Source organism: Electrophorus electricus, chromosome 16, assembly GCF_013358815.1.
Source record: "Electrophorus electricus isolate fEleEle1 chromosome 16, fEleEle1.pri, whole genome shotgun sequence".
Taxonomy (NCBI): Eukaryota; Metazoa; Chordata; class Actinopteri; order Gymnotiformes; family Gymnotidae; genus Electrophorus; species Electrophorus electricus.
The window spans coordinates 4,398,799-4,416,277 of NC_049550.1; the positions used below are offsets into that span (position 1 = coordinate 4,398,799).

Below are 17,479 nucleotides of genomic sequence, written 5' to 3' on the forward strand. Positions count from 1 at the left end.
GACAGAGACAGGTTTGATTTCTGTGTTGCATACGCCTGTACAGAAATTTCCCATGTAAACATGCCAGGGACTGATTTTGTGATTGTATTTGTTTGTGTGTGTGTGTGTGTGTGTCTCTGTGTGTCTGTGTCTGTGAGCATGCTGAACGAAGGTGATTGATTTTTAGCAGCACTCCTGCGTGGTTGGCCAGTGCATGGCCATGTAATTTAAGACCTTTCTCCAGGATCACAATCCTGATATAGAAGCAGTGTGTGTGGAGCTGAACCAGAACCCTGTGAGCATCAGTACACACTCACGCTATACACACTCACACTCTCTTATCCTCCTTCGCATCTGTTCAGCGTCGGCTCTAATTACGGTTGAGTTCAAGGCCTTTGGGGCGGGGGGTTTGGGGGTGGGCATAACAAAAGTGCCAATACAGAGTATATATAGGTATATAGGTGCGAATACATGTCTGTGTGTTTGTCTTTATAGAAGACCATCCTCTGTCTCACCTCAGGCAGCAGATATTATTGGATCTGCTCTCTTTTCAGTACCAGGCCCGATTTGACATTGTCAGGCTTATCTCTGTCCTGGACAGTGCAGTGCGTGCATCCGATGTTTTTTTCTTTAATAAGGAGGAGGTTTAGAACAAGTTTAGGACAAGCATACACGTACACACACACACACACACACACACACACACACACACACACACACACACACACACAAACACACACACAAACACACAAACATTCTGTATGTACATAAAACCATAGCCACATTTATGTAATTGAAATTTCATACCAATTTTACCCTCAATAAAAGGAAGGTTTAGCTTTCATATCAAGGCCATATTTTGTATAAGGACAAATTTTTGCCATCTAACCCCATTATGCAAGTTCTGTTATCACTGTGGGGGCCATAGAGTCTGTTCAAAGAGTCCACACAGTCTGACTTTGTATTTCTGCTTGGCAGACACTTAGCTATCCTGACACTGCATATGTATTTTAACACCTTCCTCCAAATATGAGGCCAGACGTGTCTGTGGCCACAACAGAGATATTTCACTAATGCATACAGTTCCTTTTTATGTTTACCTTCAGCTTTATGCAGATGATATTTGTCCAACAGAGGAAAAAAAAACCCTCCATGAATTATGTAATGGGCACAGGGGTTATCAGAAGTGGCATTGATGTCTCCTTAATCGTATATGTTATGCATGCTTTCATCTCCGGTCTTGGGAGCCAGCTGTCGTGTGTGGTTTAGAGTTTTTCTCTCCGCCCTGCACCAGCTCATGATCGAACTCGTAATTGGCTGATGAGCTAGCTGGATCGGGTGTGCTGTAAGTAGGGTGAAGCAGTCTTACCTGAAATAGCACCCGAAAGGATGAGACTGCTTGTGGTTACAATGGGTCACAAGACCTTTCCGTTATGAACGTTCTCTGCTTAGGTGTTGGCCAAAAAAGCAGGGACTGGAGACGATGTGGAACTGCCACATCTCACTCCCCCGTTAGTCTACAGGACGTCTTGCTCCAGCCCGAGTGCTTCCCCATTTGCCCAAGCTGGGGTCCCAATGTACATATCTACATACACACGCATGTGTATATACGTACATACGTACCTGCATTCATACGCACACATGCATGCGTGCGTACATATGTGCATACATATGTAGATACCCAGTAGCAACTCAGAAAATACCAAGATTAGTTGCATTTTTGTTAGATCTCCACTGTTTTTTTTTCCTCTCCAGAGGATTCATGTGGAGAGAGTTGCAGACAGGAGACGGAGTCATGGGAGCTGAGCATGATGGGGAGTGACAAACTGAAGAATTAAACAGGGTAACATATGCGCACACTCACTAAAAGAAGCATTTTGGCGCACCACCCCGGACACAGGAACGCACACGGTCACATGCGTTAGTGTTCGGAATGGAATGCTCTGAATTGACATTGTGGGAATTGTGGGACTGTGCGCCAGGAACACATTGACATTGTCCCTTTACAGGTGCCTCTCTTCACACACCGCACATCTCAGAGTGCATCTCACGCTCTGTACTACACCCACATACATACACCTATATACATAAAGAGAGCAAAGGAAAATTTAATCAAGAAATCAACTGTCACAGATATGAGTGAAATATTAGAGTTTAAATATGCCACAGTACGTTTAATATAGGCAGTGTGACTGGCTGGTCAGCTATATTAAGGCTGATTTCAGCGGTGGCAAAATTAAAAATGCTTTACATAATATACAACTCAAGCAGCCACTGCAAATGTAAAGAAAAAAAAAACCGTGCAAACATTACTTCATCATGTGAAGAGGAGCCACCCTATAAACACAGATACTCTCTGTGTGTGTGTGTGTGTGTGTGTGTGTGTGTGTGTGTGTGTGTGTACATTGGTGCGCATTATGCAGGAGAATGGCAGCGTCATGTGTTGTCTGGGGATTAACCAGAACATCACCAACGGTGCCATCTTTGTGCAGAGTGACATGGGGTGACCTTTCCCCCTCCGGTTCTCTTCCCTTCACTTGCTGGCATCGATATCTGTGCACATAACTGTATAAATGCTCCTCCTCCCTTGCATTGCTCTGTAGCTGCTGCATCCCGTGAGATCCAGTTCCGCTGTTGTTGAGAGAGCACCGTCCGCGTCGCCGGCCTCAGCAGGCCTGACTTGGCTCTCTGGCGCCATCTGTGGGCTGCCCTGTGCACTACTACACCTCAGTCATGGGGACAGCATAACTGTCATCAAACTCATCAAGCAGGTGTTTTCACTGTGCATACACACCTACACACACACACACACACACACACACACACACACACACACACACACACACACACACACACACTTGTACATACACACAGAGACCAACGTTGAATTGAATGTGCAAACTTGAATTTGCCCTGGATATCCAGTGATACATTTGAAGTGAGATATTCCCACCATAGAAACAAGACATCATGACTACTGCAACCCTAACATAATGGCTGATTATTGCTGGTTTCTGCAACAGTGATTACTCACAAGTGAAAGAGCAAAGACCTTCAGCAATTTTGAGCAGCACCAAGTTAAGCTTATGGGAATTGGGAGGGAACATTCTGAGCACAATTTATTCAATTTTGTCACGAATATGAAATCTAGTACATAATACAATCCGAGTCTGCATAATGAGTACAACTTAAGACATCATGGGCAAAATACAACTTGAAACTTTGATTTGGCGCATGCCGTGGACCCAGTAGCAGTGTGTTACAGTGTAATCAAAACAGAATTACCAAGAAAATGAGCAATGGAACGAAATCGCATTAAAAATGAGATGACAGTAAGGTGGCGCGGCTGTTGCGCTAGTATGAGTGCGTTAAGGACACCAGTGCTGACAGTGACCCTCTAAATACTTCAAAGGGGAAATGAGAAGGATAACATTTAGTTGGGTATAGGTTTATTAATTAAATATTCGAACTGACGTTCTCACGGCCCGAGTGCCGCAGGGCGTTGAACAGGACGCACAGACTCCCTTGACGATATGAAACATGTAATGTCAAAGAACATAAAGGACGCTCGTGGCACTCACACATAATAACATTAATAGACAGCAACACGCAAACAGTATAAACAGTGACAACGACAACATAAAAAGATGCAAACGTGGGGTTATATTAACAGCGGCTGCACGCTGCTTGACACTAACATTACACTAACACGAACAATGAGGCCCACACTGACAGGAGTTTAAATAAATAGACATACACTCAGCGTTAACCCCATGCAGGTGCATGCCGTCCCGGCGGGCATGGCAACAAATGTAAAGTCCCCTTCACGCAGCGGGCCGTAGCACGTGACTCGTGGGGGGGGGAGCATTCCGTGACAGGCATAAACAACAACAACAAACAAAAAACACATTAGCAAAAATGCAAACAGCAGAAAAAAAACATGCTTTTGTGTTTAATGCTTTATTGATATAGTATCATAGTTTCTTATTTATGAGTCGCTCTTTAGCCATTTCAAAAGTGTGGAACATGTAGTGAGGACTGACTGTCCCAGCTGGTAATTTGACCTGTTTCATGACCTCCTCTTTGTCCAGCATGTCCCTGGTAAAGCCATCAGACAGTTCCATCATGACGGTTCCTACTGGGAAGAATCTCAGATTCCTACCAAAAAGAGTAAATAAAGCTGAAAAGCCTATGACACATGAAACATCATATTTTGCATGATTTTAACACCTTTCGATCAGAGCATTTATATTTTAGGAGGTTTTTGGCTGACTATTTGGAAAAGTTTGAAAGTCATTTTATAAAAATGTCCAAAACAAAGCTACATTCTGCTGGAAACAGCTGAATGCATGATCCTCTGAGCAGTAGTAGCTCAATTGTTAAGGTATTCAACTTGTAATCAGAAGATTACCAGTTTAAGCCCTGCCAAGTTGCCCCTTAGCAATGCCCTCAATTGCTCAAGTTGTATTCAGTCCTATCTGTAAATTGCTTACAGTTAGTGTCAGATAAATGCCATAAATGTAAATCCTTGTGAAAACCTGTAAGGCATGGGGGAGGGTAGCCTGTGGGTGGTGCAGGCTGGAGCTGGGGCATGAAAAAAAAAAGTAATTTATCCAGGTGATAAAACTGAAATTGTGCATGATTCACCTTTATGGAAGGCCACTGCAATTGTTTAATCAGAGTTTTTAGGCCAGAAATGCTTCTAAAACTGTTATCCATTTATTTTTGTGTTTAGCTTATAGTTACTATTTGTTTACTATTGTATTTAGTAACCATGTTTTAGTATTTACTGACACTGAAAAATATTTGTTCAGTCAGAAATCCCAAGACATCCCTAATGTTTTCAGTCCTCTGCAGACGCTGCATTTTTTTTGCACTGTGATTCCTGGTGAGGTTTGGCCTGATGGTGTGTGTCTATTTAACTTGCTGTGGTCTCTTACTGCATGGCTTTTGCCCGGAAATAAACCATGAGCACATGAAGCTTTGCCACGCAGCAGCGCTGCTCACGTGTGTGTGTGTGTGTGTGTGTGTGTGTGTGTGTGTGTGTGTGTGTGTGTGTGTGTGTGTGTGTGTGTGTGTGTGTGTGAATATTATGAAATAAAAAATAACACTGACTTCTCAAGAAAAAATGCCCAAGACAATAAAAAAGCTCATGTGTGTCTGTGCGCATGTGTGTGCATCTTTGTGTGTGTGTAGTTTGCCCATCTGTCAGCCATGTGCATCCATCAGCCCCCCCTGTGAAAGCAGAGACCTCTGAGCTGATGTGCAGTCATCTGCCACACGTGATTCCCAATACCTTGAAGAAAACGCTAACAAGTTTTTGCAACACAACACTGTACCACACTGTAATTCAAGTCCCACTGTAGCGCAATCTTTACATTTCAACTTTACACAGCGAACCTTGAAGTTTTCAAACTGGGCCACCTTCGTCTTTTAGCCTGGTCCTCAGTGTTTCCATAGCAACTAGTTCCCACCTTCTTTAGTGCGACCCCTCCCCCCCCCCCCCCCCCCCGCCACACTTTCCACATCAGGGACGTCCCCATGTCCACATGGTTGCTAGGCGTCCTGTGGCTCTTCCCTCTCATATTCATCAACGAGGGGCTCAAACTCCATGAGGTCAGGTACCGCCCATGCATCAGGCAGTAATCACCCAGCAGTGTTCCGACACGTGGTGTAACACTGCTATCCTTGCTAGATGCACTCAAGCACAAGTTGCTGTGTGTGGGAAAATTATGCGGCATCCATAGTGGAGTGTTACACAGTATGACGCAGGCAGGTGTAGCAGGAAAACAGTGGTAGTGCCAAGTTCAAAGCTCCACTCATTAAACCGTGTACCACTCCCCAGAACAACAGTATGTATTCCACAACAGTATACTAATTCTGCAACAGTATATTGACTCAGCGATGGAAAAAAAAATATGTCATGCAGATGTTTTAAGACAACAGAAAGAAAGGCTCTTTAAAATAATATACATTTGTATGGAGGAAGGCAAGGTGCCTTATATATTTTTGGTGGGATTTTTATACAATAAAACATCATATGGGGCAATAAATGTGGACGCTTCGTATTTGCCAAACAGGATAATGTTTATAATGTAAAACATCTATTGATTTATAATGCATTAGGTGGTGTATTTTCAATGATCATATGACCTTTATTATCAGTCTACATGACAATATAAGGGCTTATAAAATATGCACTTGCCCGGTGTCTCTATATGTGCACTGGACTCCAGAGTTAGATATTATACTGTCCTCCATGTAGACAATACAGATAATATGAGAAGACTGTAAATGGGTTATATATGTAAATACAATGCTCTGTGGTCTTAATTCAAAAGGTTTTTATTTTTTGTTCACACATGCCTGACTGTAACACACTGCTACTGGGTCTACGGCATGCGCCAAATCAAAGTTTCAAGTTGTATTTTGCCCATGATGTCTTAAGTTGTACTCATTATGCAGACTCAGATTGTATTATGTACTAGATTTCATATTTGTGACAAAATTGAATAAATTGTGCTCAGAATGTTCCCTCCCAGTTCCCATAAGCTTAACTTGGTGCTGCTCAAAATTGCTGAAGGTCTTTGCTCTTTCACTTGTGAGTAATCACTGTTGCAGAAACCAGCAATAATCAGCCATTATGTTGGGGTTGCAATAGTCATGATGTCTTGTCTCTATGGTGGGAATATCTTGATGGAATTTCTCTCCATGTTCAGCATCTACATCACCCAAGCTGGTGGACAAAAAAAATTACATGAGAATGTAAGAAATGTATCACTTCAAATGTATCACTGGATATCCAGGGCAAATTCGAGTTTGCACATTCAATTCAATTCTCTCTGTGTGTGTGTGTGTGTGTGTGTGTGTGTGTGTGTGTGTGTGTGTGTGTGTGTGTGTGTGTGTGTGAATTACAGAATGAGTGTGCGGTACCAGATGAGACAAAAGTTTCAATTTGACACTAAACCAGGAATGAATTCTTCTTTTTGACATACATGCACACACAAACACACACACACACACACACACAAAGTAGAATGCCAGTCCAGAGCAACCATAAGATGGCAGCACTGGTCTAGGAATGTTGGGAATAAAATATTGTAGTTGTTGACTTTTTGACTCTAATGTAATGTTTCATAGAATGTCAATTCAATATACCACTATATTCACTGTTAAGCTCTGGATCAACCAAAACTGCAGTTACTTAAACTATTTCCATACTGAACACATTATCATTCCTAATGAATCATTTCTGACCATTTTATCCTCAGCAGCATTGTTGTACAAATGCATAATAAACATTGTTTGTTTGTTTGTTTGTATGATTAACTTAATATATGGATTATGTGAGTTTGGCGATGCTATCTAAGCTCTGAGGATGAAACTGCAGAAATGCTAGCTCTGGATGTTTCAAACACCCATCTTGGAATTTGAACATCAATGTGAATTTGAACATAAACATGTGACAAGCTGTTAAGAGTGTTTGTGCCCTAGGACAGAGAGGAAGCTTCATGATACTGTTAAAGCTCCTGCGTCAGAGATTCGATGTAACACGAAGCCAATCAATTGCCTTTTTTGGCAACACCCTAAGTGCATTACATAGTCTAGTGGACTAAAAACAGAACTATGTGTCAACTTGCCCCATGCTGTTTGGAAGATGAAAAAAGGCAGCCTGGGTAATGTAGTCAATGTGACATTTAAAGCCCAGTTCACTGTCAGAAATTATAATCAACATTCATAGGTCCAGTCTGACCTGTGAAGCTGGGTTTCAAAAACAGCCCAATTGCGTCCCCCCATTTTCTGTATGTGTCTGTGTTCTCTTCCTTTGTGAACATAGTGTTCTGCGTATCTTTTGAAATGCATGTTTGTTTTCACCATCCACCATCAGAGAACACATACCCCCCCCCCCCCCCAACCCCCCATGTGTGACAGTCCACCACACTGCCTTAGTACAAAACACACTTTGTAAAGAAGAGGGTATATTCATCGGTTCTTTTTATTTAAAAAATCAAAAACACAAAACATAATAAGCAGATAATCATTAGATAAATGGTAAATAATGCAGTGCTTGTGTGTGCTCTGAGCTGAGGGCTTCACTAGCTAACATAACCAAAAATTGGTTAATGACATATGTATGCATTTTTCTGCTTTTATGATGGGCTTGCATGTGTTTGTATGTGTTTGTGGAGTGGTTGGAATACATCATACATCCAGTACATATATGCAGTACACGTTGCTGGTGCCTCCTTTAGAATAATAACGTGTTAAAATACAGATTCTGCTGCTTGCCTCTCTCCAGAAACTCCCTTATCAGCTAATTTCATTCTGCAGACCAATTGTTCTCTCTCTCTCTCTCTCTCTCTCTCTCTCTCTCTCTCTCTCTCTCTCTCTCTCTCTCTCTCTCTGCCCCTCCTTCTCCTTAAACCACTACATATATATGGAATATATATATTCTAGCCCTGTACAACATGACTAAAAAATCTAATTAACAAATATTATTCTTGGAATATAATATTATATAATATTATACTTAGAAGGGGGAAGGCCAGACAGATTTCTTTCATGAAGGCTGAAGGCCAAATGTTGCCAAGCAACCTTACTTGTGCTTATGGAGCATTTAGCAAACTAAGCTTATAGCACATGTTTTTGACTGCACTGGTGAATGTCCGGTGTGCATTCATTTGTATTTGTGTGTGTGTGTGTGTGTGTGTGTGTGTGTGTGTGTGTGTGTGTGTGTGTGTGTGTGTGTGTGTGTGTGTGTGAGTGTGTGTGTGTGTGTGTGTGTGTGTGTGTGTGTGTGTGAGTGTGTGTGTGTGTGTGTGAGTGTGTGTGTGTGTGTGTGTGTGTGTGTGTGTGTGTGTGTGTGTTCAATTACCTAAGATGAAGAAAACTGTATGTCATTTTCACATGATTACATTTCTGCCTGCCTTGCCCATGAAAAAATGGAAGAGACCAAAGAGAGGGACAGGGAAGACCATGAGACAGGAAAAGAGAGAGAGAGAGAGAGAGAGAGAGAGAGAGAGAGAGAGAGGACAGGGGAAAAGAGTGAGTGGGAGTAATAAATATAAACAAAAATTGCCTGATGTTCCCTCAAAGTGAAATGAAAATGAAAACAAACTTTGAACATTTCCAAACACCAAAACCAAAGGCACATGTATAAACATAAACACACACAGAGACACAGACACACACACACACACAAACATGGGAAATCCCATTAATGTTTTTCATGACTGTTATTTTAGCTGTCATCATTACCCCAGGTCACACAACTACTTGACACACACAAACACACACACAAATGTGTACACCCAAACTTTCTTACACAAAGTGTATTGGTGTGTGTGGATCTGTGCACACATGCATGTCAAACAGATACACAGGTATGTGAGCCTGTGTGTGTGTGCATATATACATATGCCTGTGTTTGATTATGCAAGATTCCAGCTACATAGCACAAGTTTGGAATCCTGTTTGCAGCAGCTCTGGCCAACACCGCAAGCTTGTGAAATGTGGGACAGAGCGGATGTGTCCCAGATCCGGGATAAGGAATCTCTACAAGGAACACATTTACCTCTCTGGGGCATTTGGCCAAGTCACAGGTTTGGGCCAGGCATTCGGTATTGGGCCACAGTGATTCATGCGTCATGTAAATAAGTATGTTTCATGTCCCACTGTGCTGCATTCAGTGCTGGCTGTCCAGATCATGTTTGCTCTGCTTCAGCTTGCCAATTTCCCTGCTCATAACACTCCCATTAAGTGTTGGGTAATTACCTGATGAGCTGAGTCAGATGGGCCGAGAGAAAACACGATGCAGTGTAGAGCAGCTCAAGGGCCGTTGGACCCATCAGTCTGGAATACTATTATTACATTAATGGTGATAGTGAAATTGGTAACCTTTACATCTTTATATTTTAGGTACTGAATAATTAAGGTCTGTTGCATAGACAGCAATATTTCAACACTTTAAAAAATGTGACTTCTTAAAGTCAATGTAAAAATGCTTCCATTTTTGTTAACAGTTTTCATCATAGATTATAATTATTATGATGAAGTGCTATGTCTAGGTTTTCATGTACAGAAAGTGTGCACAAACACCATCATTGTAAAATTCATATTTCTTTGTTTTTTCCTTAATGCAGCAACCACTGGAGTACATTTGCACTGATCTGATCTGAGTACTGATGCATCTTAGTAATCTCAACCCTAAAACTACTTTTCCCCTTTGAAACGTCTAGCAGTAATAATATCTAGCACTGAATTATATCAATGATCACTATACCTCATGATAACAGGGTTGGCCTTGATCAGAAGGTTTATGGTTTTATTATTTAACGATTTGCAATAATGCTACTGTAGCATAACGGAAAAAAAAGAGGGCGTGCATGTGGTGTGGGTCTGGGTATGCTTGCACTATAAACTGAAACCAGAAAATTCTGAGAGTATCAGAAAGACATAGGTGGTTTATATTAATGGCCACTCGGGTCTACTGCACGGTGTAAAACATTAAAGGTCGGAGGTTAAATGAGACTGGAATCCTCGAGGTTGATCTCATTATTTGGAGACTAGAAGAGCACTTGGTGCTAAAGAGAATAGGTGCTGGGGCTGTTCCATTAGGTTGTTGCCACGGGTCGGCAATAAACAAAATCAATAAGTTTAAATCGATATAGCGTTTTCAAATATTTATCTTTAATACGGCAGTTGACCACCGAGAGGTTTAAAATATATTTATATAAAGAGGAAACGTTTGACGGTAGCGCTCTCTCTCTCTCTCTCTCTCTCTCTCTCTCTCTCTCTCTCTCTCTCTCTCTCTTGCTCTCTCGCTCTCTAGTCACTGAGTACTCTCAGACTTCAATTATTCAGGGAATCCCTGTCTTCCTCCGTTGCCCACCACCCCAGGACGAAGGTCTCATTTGCTTGTGAGCTGAGGTACAGAGGGATGGAGCCGAACGGAGTACAGACTGTTATCGGTCTCCGCGAATGGAGTTCTCTCTCGGGCTCACAGAATATGTCACGTGCTCCGCGAAGCTCCCCGTGAAGCAGAAACTTCAGTCTTGTGAGGCAAAGCCAGACCCAAACGAAACCCTGGTCATCTGTGCGCGCCACAAAGAAAGCCCTTTTTTCCCCCGGAGTGTACACTAACCTTCATGGAGTTTCGACTACCTGGTGACGAACATCTATCCATAAACCTAATTGTGAGTTTTCTTCACTGCTGGAAGATTGTTTTGAGATGATTCCTTTGCACCGGTATAGGAACAGACAGAGGGACTAATTTTTTTTTTGTTGTTTTTTTTGGGGGGCATTGGTAGCCGCAATTGAGACGATGCGCCAGAACGCACTCTCATCAAACACCAGGTAGGCTAACAACTGAACATTAAGTAAACTTCTCAGAATAACGTGCATCGCGACCCAGCAGTATTTCATATTATAATCATATTTAAAGCCGAAAAGCGCAATTAAAAATTTAATAATTTATTATTTTCATACTGTTATTTTAATGTAAATGAAGGCAGTCTCCTACAATTTCGCGCCACAGAATGACATTCTGCAAAGGGGATTCCTTAGCTTTCTGAAAAATTACTATCACTTCTAAATTGGTGTCACACATACTTATCTGAATATTTTACAATTAAGTACAACTAAGATAAACAGGATGGTCCGGATGCAGGTCCGGAAACTGTGTCCTTCTTCTTCCAAAGATGTTTTAGAGAAGGGTTCCAGTGGGCTTTTGTGTTCCATCACAGTGTTAAAAGGGGAATGAGTGCGACAACTCGGCTGTCATGCCTGTGTCTTAAGTTATGACTGTAAAATGCAAAATGTAAGGGGTTAAACATTGCAATCGAATTTGTTAGTTGTGATTTTTTTTCTTCCTTTGGTTGCCTATACATTAAACAGATATCACTTTAAGAATCAGAATGACTTCCCACACAATAGAGGGTGAATGTGGCGTTTCTTGAGGGTTAGTATATGCATGGCGTTCCCTCCGGCAGGGTTAGGTCATTGCCCACTACTCTATCATGACTGTCGGTGAGGGAACAGAGCCAACTCCATGGCCGGACCAGGGCGAGGTAAGACTTCCTATCCCAGCGCAATGTGGCGGCGTTCAGCCCGAGGTTGAGAACTCGCCTGCCGGACTCGCCGGGACTACGGGATCAACGTGGGAGTCGAATGGTCATGAGGCATCATCCGAGGACAGTTTGCAGCTACCACATCCGTCACTCGCTCCAGTGGTTTTCTTCTGTCTCCAGCAGAGCATGCGACCCCGGAGCTGGTGCCTTGCGCTTGTTTGCAGCCCATATCCTTTACGCGCGTCAGGAGCACACCTCTCGTCTCCCCCTCGCTCTCCTGCGTGGTTATTTTCGCCGGGCTTAAGATGACGAAAAAATGATTGCTCACAGAGTGGTCTGTTTGCCTTACTGCAATGGAGTAATGTTGTGCTGGTTTTTGTCTCTTAACAATTTACTGCCTACTTCAAAAAGAACAAACTTACCATGATTTTTAATCCTTGGGAGCTTGGCAGTATAAATGGAGGGGCTCTTTTTAGCTTTTTCAAAACATACGCTGTCCAGACACTAAAAAGGAAACACCTTGTCATATCCAGTTACTTTGTTCCATGGCACTATGGCCCCAGCTGTCTATACCCAAGTATGTACAGAAGGTTTTCTCACATTGGTATTTTTCCAATATGGAGCCATATTTTTTTTTTTTTCGCTTCAATTCTTCAAAAAATTTAACTTAATTATCTAACTTAATCTGCAGAGTTAGTCTTTTAGTCTAGATCTGCAAAGTTAGACTAGTTAAGGTCTCTAGCCTGGATTTCATGATGAAGAGTTTAATGGTGTTTATGATGAAGAGTTACTTATGTGTGCTTAGTTTTTGTGAGGCTATCTAGGAGCTGCAGTGTAGTTGTGTTACATAAGGTTCGATCTTTGCAGTTACAGACTCCTGTGTGTGTTTAATACTGCTTGTCATATTGTTCACAGATCAGTATGAGACTGAACAGCTGCCCTAAGAGAGATTTTAGTTTTTTAGCTGTGTGTGTGTGTGTGTGTGTGTGTGTGTGTGTGTGTGTATGTGTGTGTGTGTGTGTGTGTGTGTGTGTGTGTGTGTGTGTGTGTGTGTGTATTTTATGCGTTTGTCTGTTTCCTCTGCTGTACATGTTGACATTACCAAACATTTCCTAGGTAAACAGTGGTTTCAATGTATATGTGTTTGACTTTGGGGGAGGGCTATACAGAAGCAAAGGTAACTCTCTAGTTTTAAGCCATATTATAGTCAGTAATAATTACAGAGCTATACGATTTAAAATACTGAAGACCCTTTGACACTCATAAATAGACACACATCAAAACATAATGCAGAGTTCTGTTCATCTTGTCCCTCTGCCCTCAGTAAAGGTTTACTGGAAGAATAAACATTCTCTACAGGTTAGCTTTCACCTCTCTCTCTCTTTCTCTCTCCAACTCTGTCACCTAATTATACACATGCTTGCAAACATGAACATATATATGAACTCCACGCATGCTGTTTAGATTATATATATATATAATATATATATGCAATATTATTATTGTAGTCGTTGTTGTTAGAATGTTTTAACATTCGTTTTCCAAAAAGGAACTAATCGACTTATCTTAATTGTCTTTAGGCCCACAATAATATGGTTTACGTAATGCTGAGTCCACAGTGGTGGAGCCATCAGTGCTGTGAGAGAACAAACACTGTGATCCATATTCCCCATGCTCTGCAAAGCCTGATGAGCTAATTGGCCCCACCATCCCAAAAGACTAATATTAAATCAAAACGGATACTGTGGATGGGAGAGAAAGGAGACCTGTGAACTCTCACGTTCTCAGAGGAATCGGTTATGTTTATAGCTCCTTAATCTCTAATATGCGTGAACACGAATGGCTCAAGCACTCGCATGGGCCAAGCTTGCTTCAGAAGTGTCCAGCTAAGGAAGCTGGCCAGCTCATGGTGTCTTAAAACATATTTATGTCACATCCCACCAATCAGGATTATCCTTAACGTTCGAGGTGACGATTTAAGACCTGCACGAGAGGCTAGAGTATGTGGCCCCTCTGCATTCAATATCACTATCTTAGGGAATCCAAATAAAAGGTGAATATATTACAGTTTCACAGATAGAGTGAGATGGGCCAGCTGCTAAATGCAGCTTAAATATTGCCTAATATTACAATATGCAATTATAGGTTGCCTGCTTGCAATTTGTTATTTGTTTTTGACTAATTTCAATTTTGCATGATGATGCATGTCTATATTCTAGACCAAATAATATACAATTAAACATATGGCTACAAAGTTAGCTTTTGGTAGCCAGAATTTTTCATTATAATAGCAGAGGTCCCAGGTTATAAATTTTGATAAAACAAGGTTATGAAATCCTGGAGGAAAACCACAGTGGAACAGTGATAATTGGGTTTCACCATATCCCCTTTTGTCCAATAAATCTAAACGCTCATTTACTCAACTGTGCCTCACTGTAAACAATTGCCTTGTACAATGGTCTTTAGAACTATGAATAATTCTTGCAGTGTCCCAGGGTTTCTTTTACTGAGTCCTTTACAGAGGAGATTTCTGTTTTTGTATGATGTTCGCAAATGTTGTTAGATGCAAAGCACCTCATGGATATGACTTGTAACTCACTCACATACACACTCACTCACTTACTCACTCATTCACTCACATTTAACATGACTCGACGCAAGGGGGCGCTTTGATGCTTTGCATCAGTGACACTGTGACCTTATTGTATGATGTGCACAAATCAGAGTTGCGTGTGAAAGTCAAACAAACATTATCCTTATTGAACATCCTTTTTCTAAAAACATCACTCATAGGACTTTCTTATGTACTCTCATTGTCCCTTGTCCTTATTAACTGTTAAACATTAATCCACTGAGGACCAAAATTTTTCTTTGCTGATCTAATTAATGTGTAATTCTCTAATTAAATTATTCTAGTATCATAAGTTGCTTTTTCATGTCACTGGCGACATGTCACAGTTCAGAGTTAAGAGAAGTGATGGGGAGACATTTCCAGAAGTGGGGCCTCTATAGTCTTCATCTTCCATATGGTACACTTCTGCAGTACTGCTGGGCAGTCATCTGTTGCTGAATCCAGAATAGTCAGCCAGCAAGAGTCCTGTAAGATGACCTTCATAAAGGATTATAAGATATATAACAACTTATATACATTTTTCTTCTGTGTTTTTTAATTAATTCGATTTTCCAGTTGGTACTATTTTATTCATGTGGAATTTCCTTTATTTGAAAGAAATAACATCTAATTAGCTAGTAATAAGCATAGTATGTCATGTGTGTTGTGTATTACATTTACTGTCTCACCCATACCTCACAGGCAGTTACTATAGTGTGGGAGACAGAGCTGCAATACTTTGCAGATTCTCCATTTTGGTATATGTGTGAGACATCATCCTTTACCCTTCAGAAGAATAGCACAGTAACGTATTCGTAGAGCTTATCATGCTCTCATGAAACTGTCTGTAGATCCTTAATGCCATACATACCACACTGGGACTGTTGGTGTGTTTGTACTCAGAGCATTCATTTTCCGTTTGAGTGAGAATACATTAGTGCAGCTCTGGCTTCAAATGCAATGATCTTACAGTATCAAAGCTCACTGTAATGTTTGTAAGTGTACCATTTATCTATCGTTATTAAGCACATGGGTTTAAGCGTGTTAGTGGCTGTTGTTTATAAGAGATTATCAGTGCACAGGGCCAGTGGGTGAATAGAAGCAGAGTGCTTCTCACTGTCATTCATTCCTGGTTATATAACCTACTGAAGAGAATGCCGACTAAACTGTAGTTCTGTGCAAAAAAAAAAAGAAATGTTATTTCAGCAAATGTTTTTTTTTCCTGTTGTGACATCTGTCTGAGTCCTTGAGATGTTCATATAAGATCCCCTGATATCCTTTTGGCTAAAGGACCAGCAGATGACCATAAACCCTTAAGAGTTCATAGGGCATGATGTAGGACAGAATGGGGATTTATCCTTGAGCAACTCTAAGTTGAAAATGGTTATAACCACCGGACATCCATAAAATCCGTGCTAAATAAGTAATAAGACATGACTTACAGGAACAATGGTTCACCTGGATCCCAGACTCAGAGGCAGCATTGATTACCCTGTGCAACTCCCTCTTCATAGCTCTTTCTAGCTTATCCAGATCTCCAGCTGTGCATTGTGGACACTTAAGCTAGCAGTGATGGAGTTGTTGTATTCCTAACCCAGTGTAGAATGAGTAATGGTGTGCTACAGTAAAGCCCCACTAAGTAAATCCACTGAATAATGTACAAAAACCCCTGGCCATGGTAAGGGGATTGTATGACTCTAGATTCTTGCTGCTGACAGACCGCTCTTTATGCGGTCGCTGCAGTTCAAAGAGTTGGAGAATCAGGTGACTGGAGAAGGTGGCGTTCCAACACCAGGTAGGGCAGCAAGCCACTAGCATTGAGAAAACATATGACTTACAGAAACAATGACTTACAAGTCCTATGACTTAAAGAAACAATGCATCTTTTCACAGCCACTTGGGGCTAGTTGTGAAGTAGTGTTCCTGCAGCTCCTTCATCTACCCTCTATCTGATGATGAGGAGCTTCTGCTGGATACAGTGGAGATAAAAACTATCCAGTAGGCTTACCCCACTTACTTGTCCTCTAGGTAGTCATTGACTGGCACGAGACTGGTACTCTGCTGGACATTTAGCCTTGCAATGAAGGCTGACCTTTCCCAGTGGAACGTTCTGGCTCCACACATTGATGAGCTGGCCTTTCCGGTGGGCCAAGCCTATGAGAGACGAAACATTGTGACAGTTGGTGGTACCATGAACACTCTGCCCTGTCCTGCTGGGGGCTGTCCATTGCCTTTTAGAGGTGGCACACCTCAGAGTCGTCAAGGCAATCCAGAAGCTTCCCCCCCCCCCCGATTCTATTGGGTTGTGTACTGCCGTACATACTCATGCTATGTGCATGGCACATAAAGGACCAAACTTATGACAAATCATTGTTGCCATTTTGAATCATGGCATCACTCATCATTTTGCCTGCCAGCATCAAAAGGGAGGGTGGTGCATGGCGGAAAAGAGCCTATATCCATGGAGTCTGAGTGTACTCTCATTGGCAAAGGTGGGAAATCTGGCCCCAGTTCACTGGGAGGTATCCTGTGAAGTGGAAGAGCAGTTTGTCAGATATTGTGTACCAAGCTTGGCTGCAATCCCAGAATGAAATGGGGCTTCTTAACCTGTGGTGGCTCTTTACCAGTCCAGAGCAGGGTACCAGCATTACCCCAATCAGACCATAAGGTGTTAGTTCTGACTAACATGGCAGGACCCACTAATGAATGTATGGGACTATGACATTGCCACTTCAAGCACCTCCAAAGATTCCTGACCTGGCAAAAAGGTCTTTGTTCTAGGCTGTGGGGTGATGATGACAGCTAAATCCTGTCATAGGGA

At 41.8% G+C, this 17,479-nt stretch overlaps 1 protein-coding gene across 1 annotated transcript in view; it reads left to right on the plus strand.

The window, feature by feature from the left end:
• Positions 1-11,996: 11,996 nt before the first annotated feature.
• cacna1hb (calcium channel, voltage-dependent, T type, alpha 1H subunit b) overlaps positions 11,997-17,479 on the plus strand; it is a 73,446-nt gene continuing 67,963 nt past the window's right edge. Inside the window, exon 1 of the mRNA XM_035535094.1 lies at positions 11,997-12,274. Coding sequence (XP_035390987.1) covers positions 11,997-12,274 — 278 coding nt within the window. The remainder of the gene's footprint in view (positions 12,275-17,479) is intronic.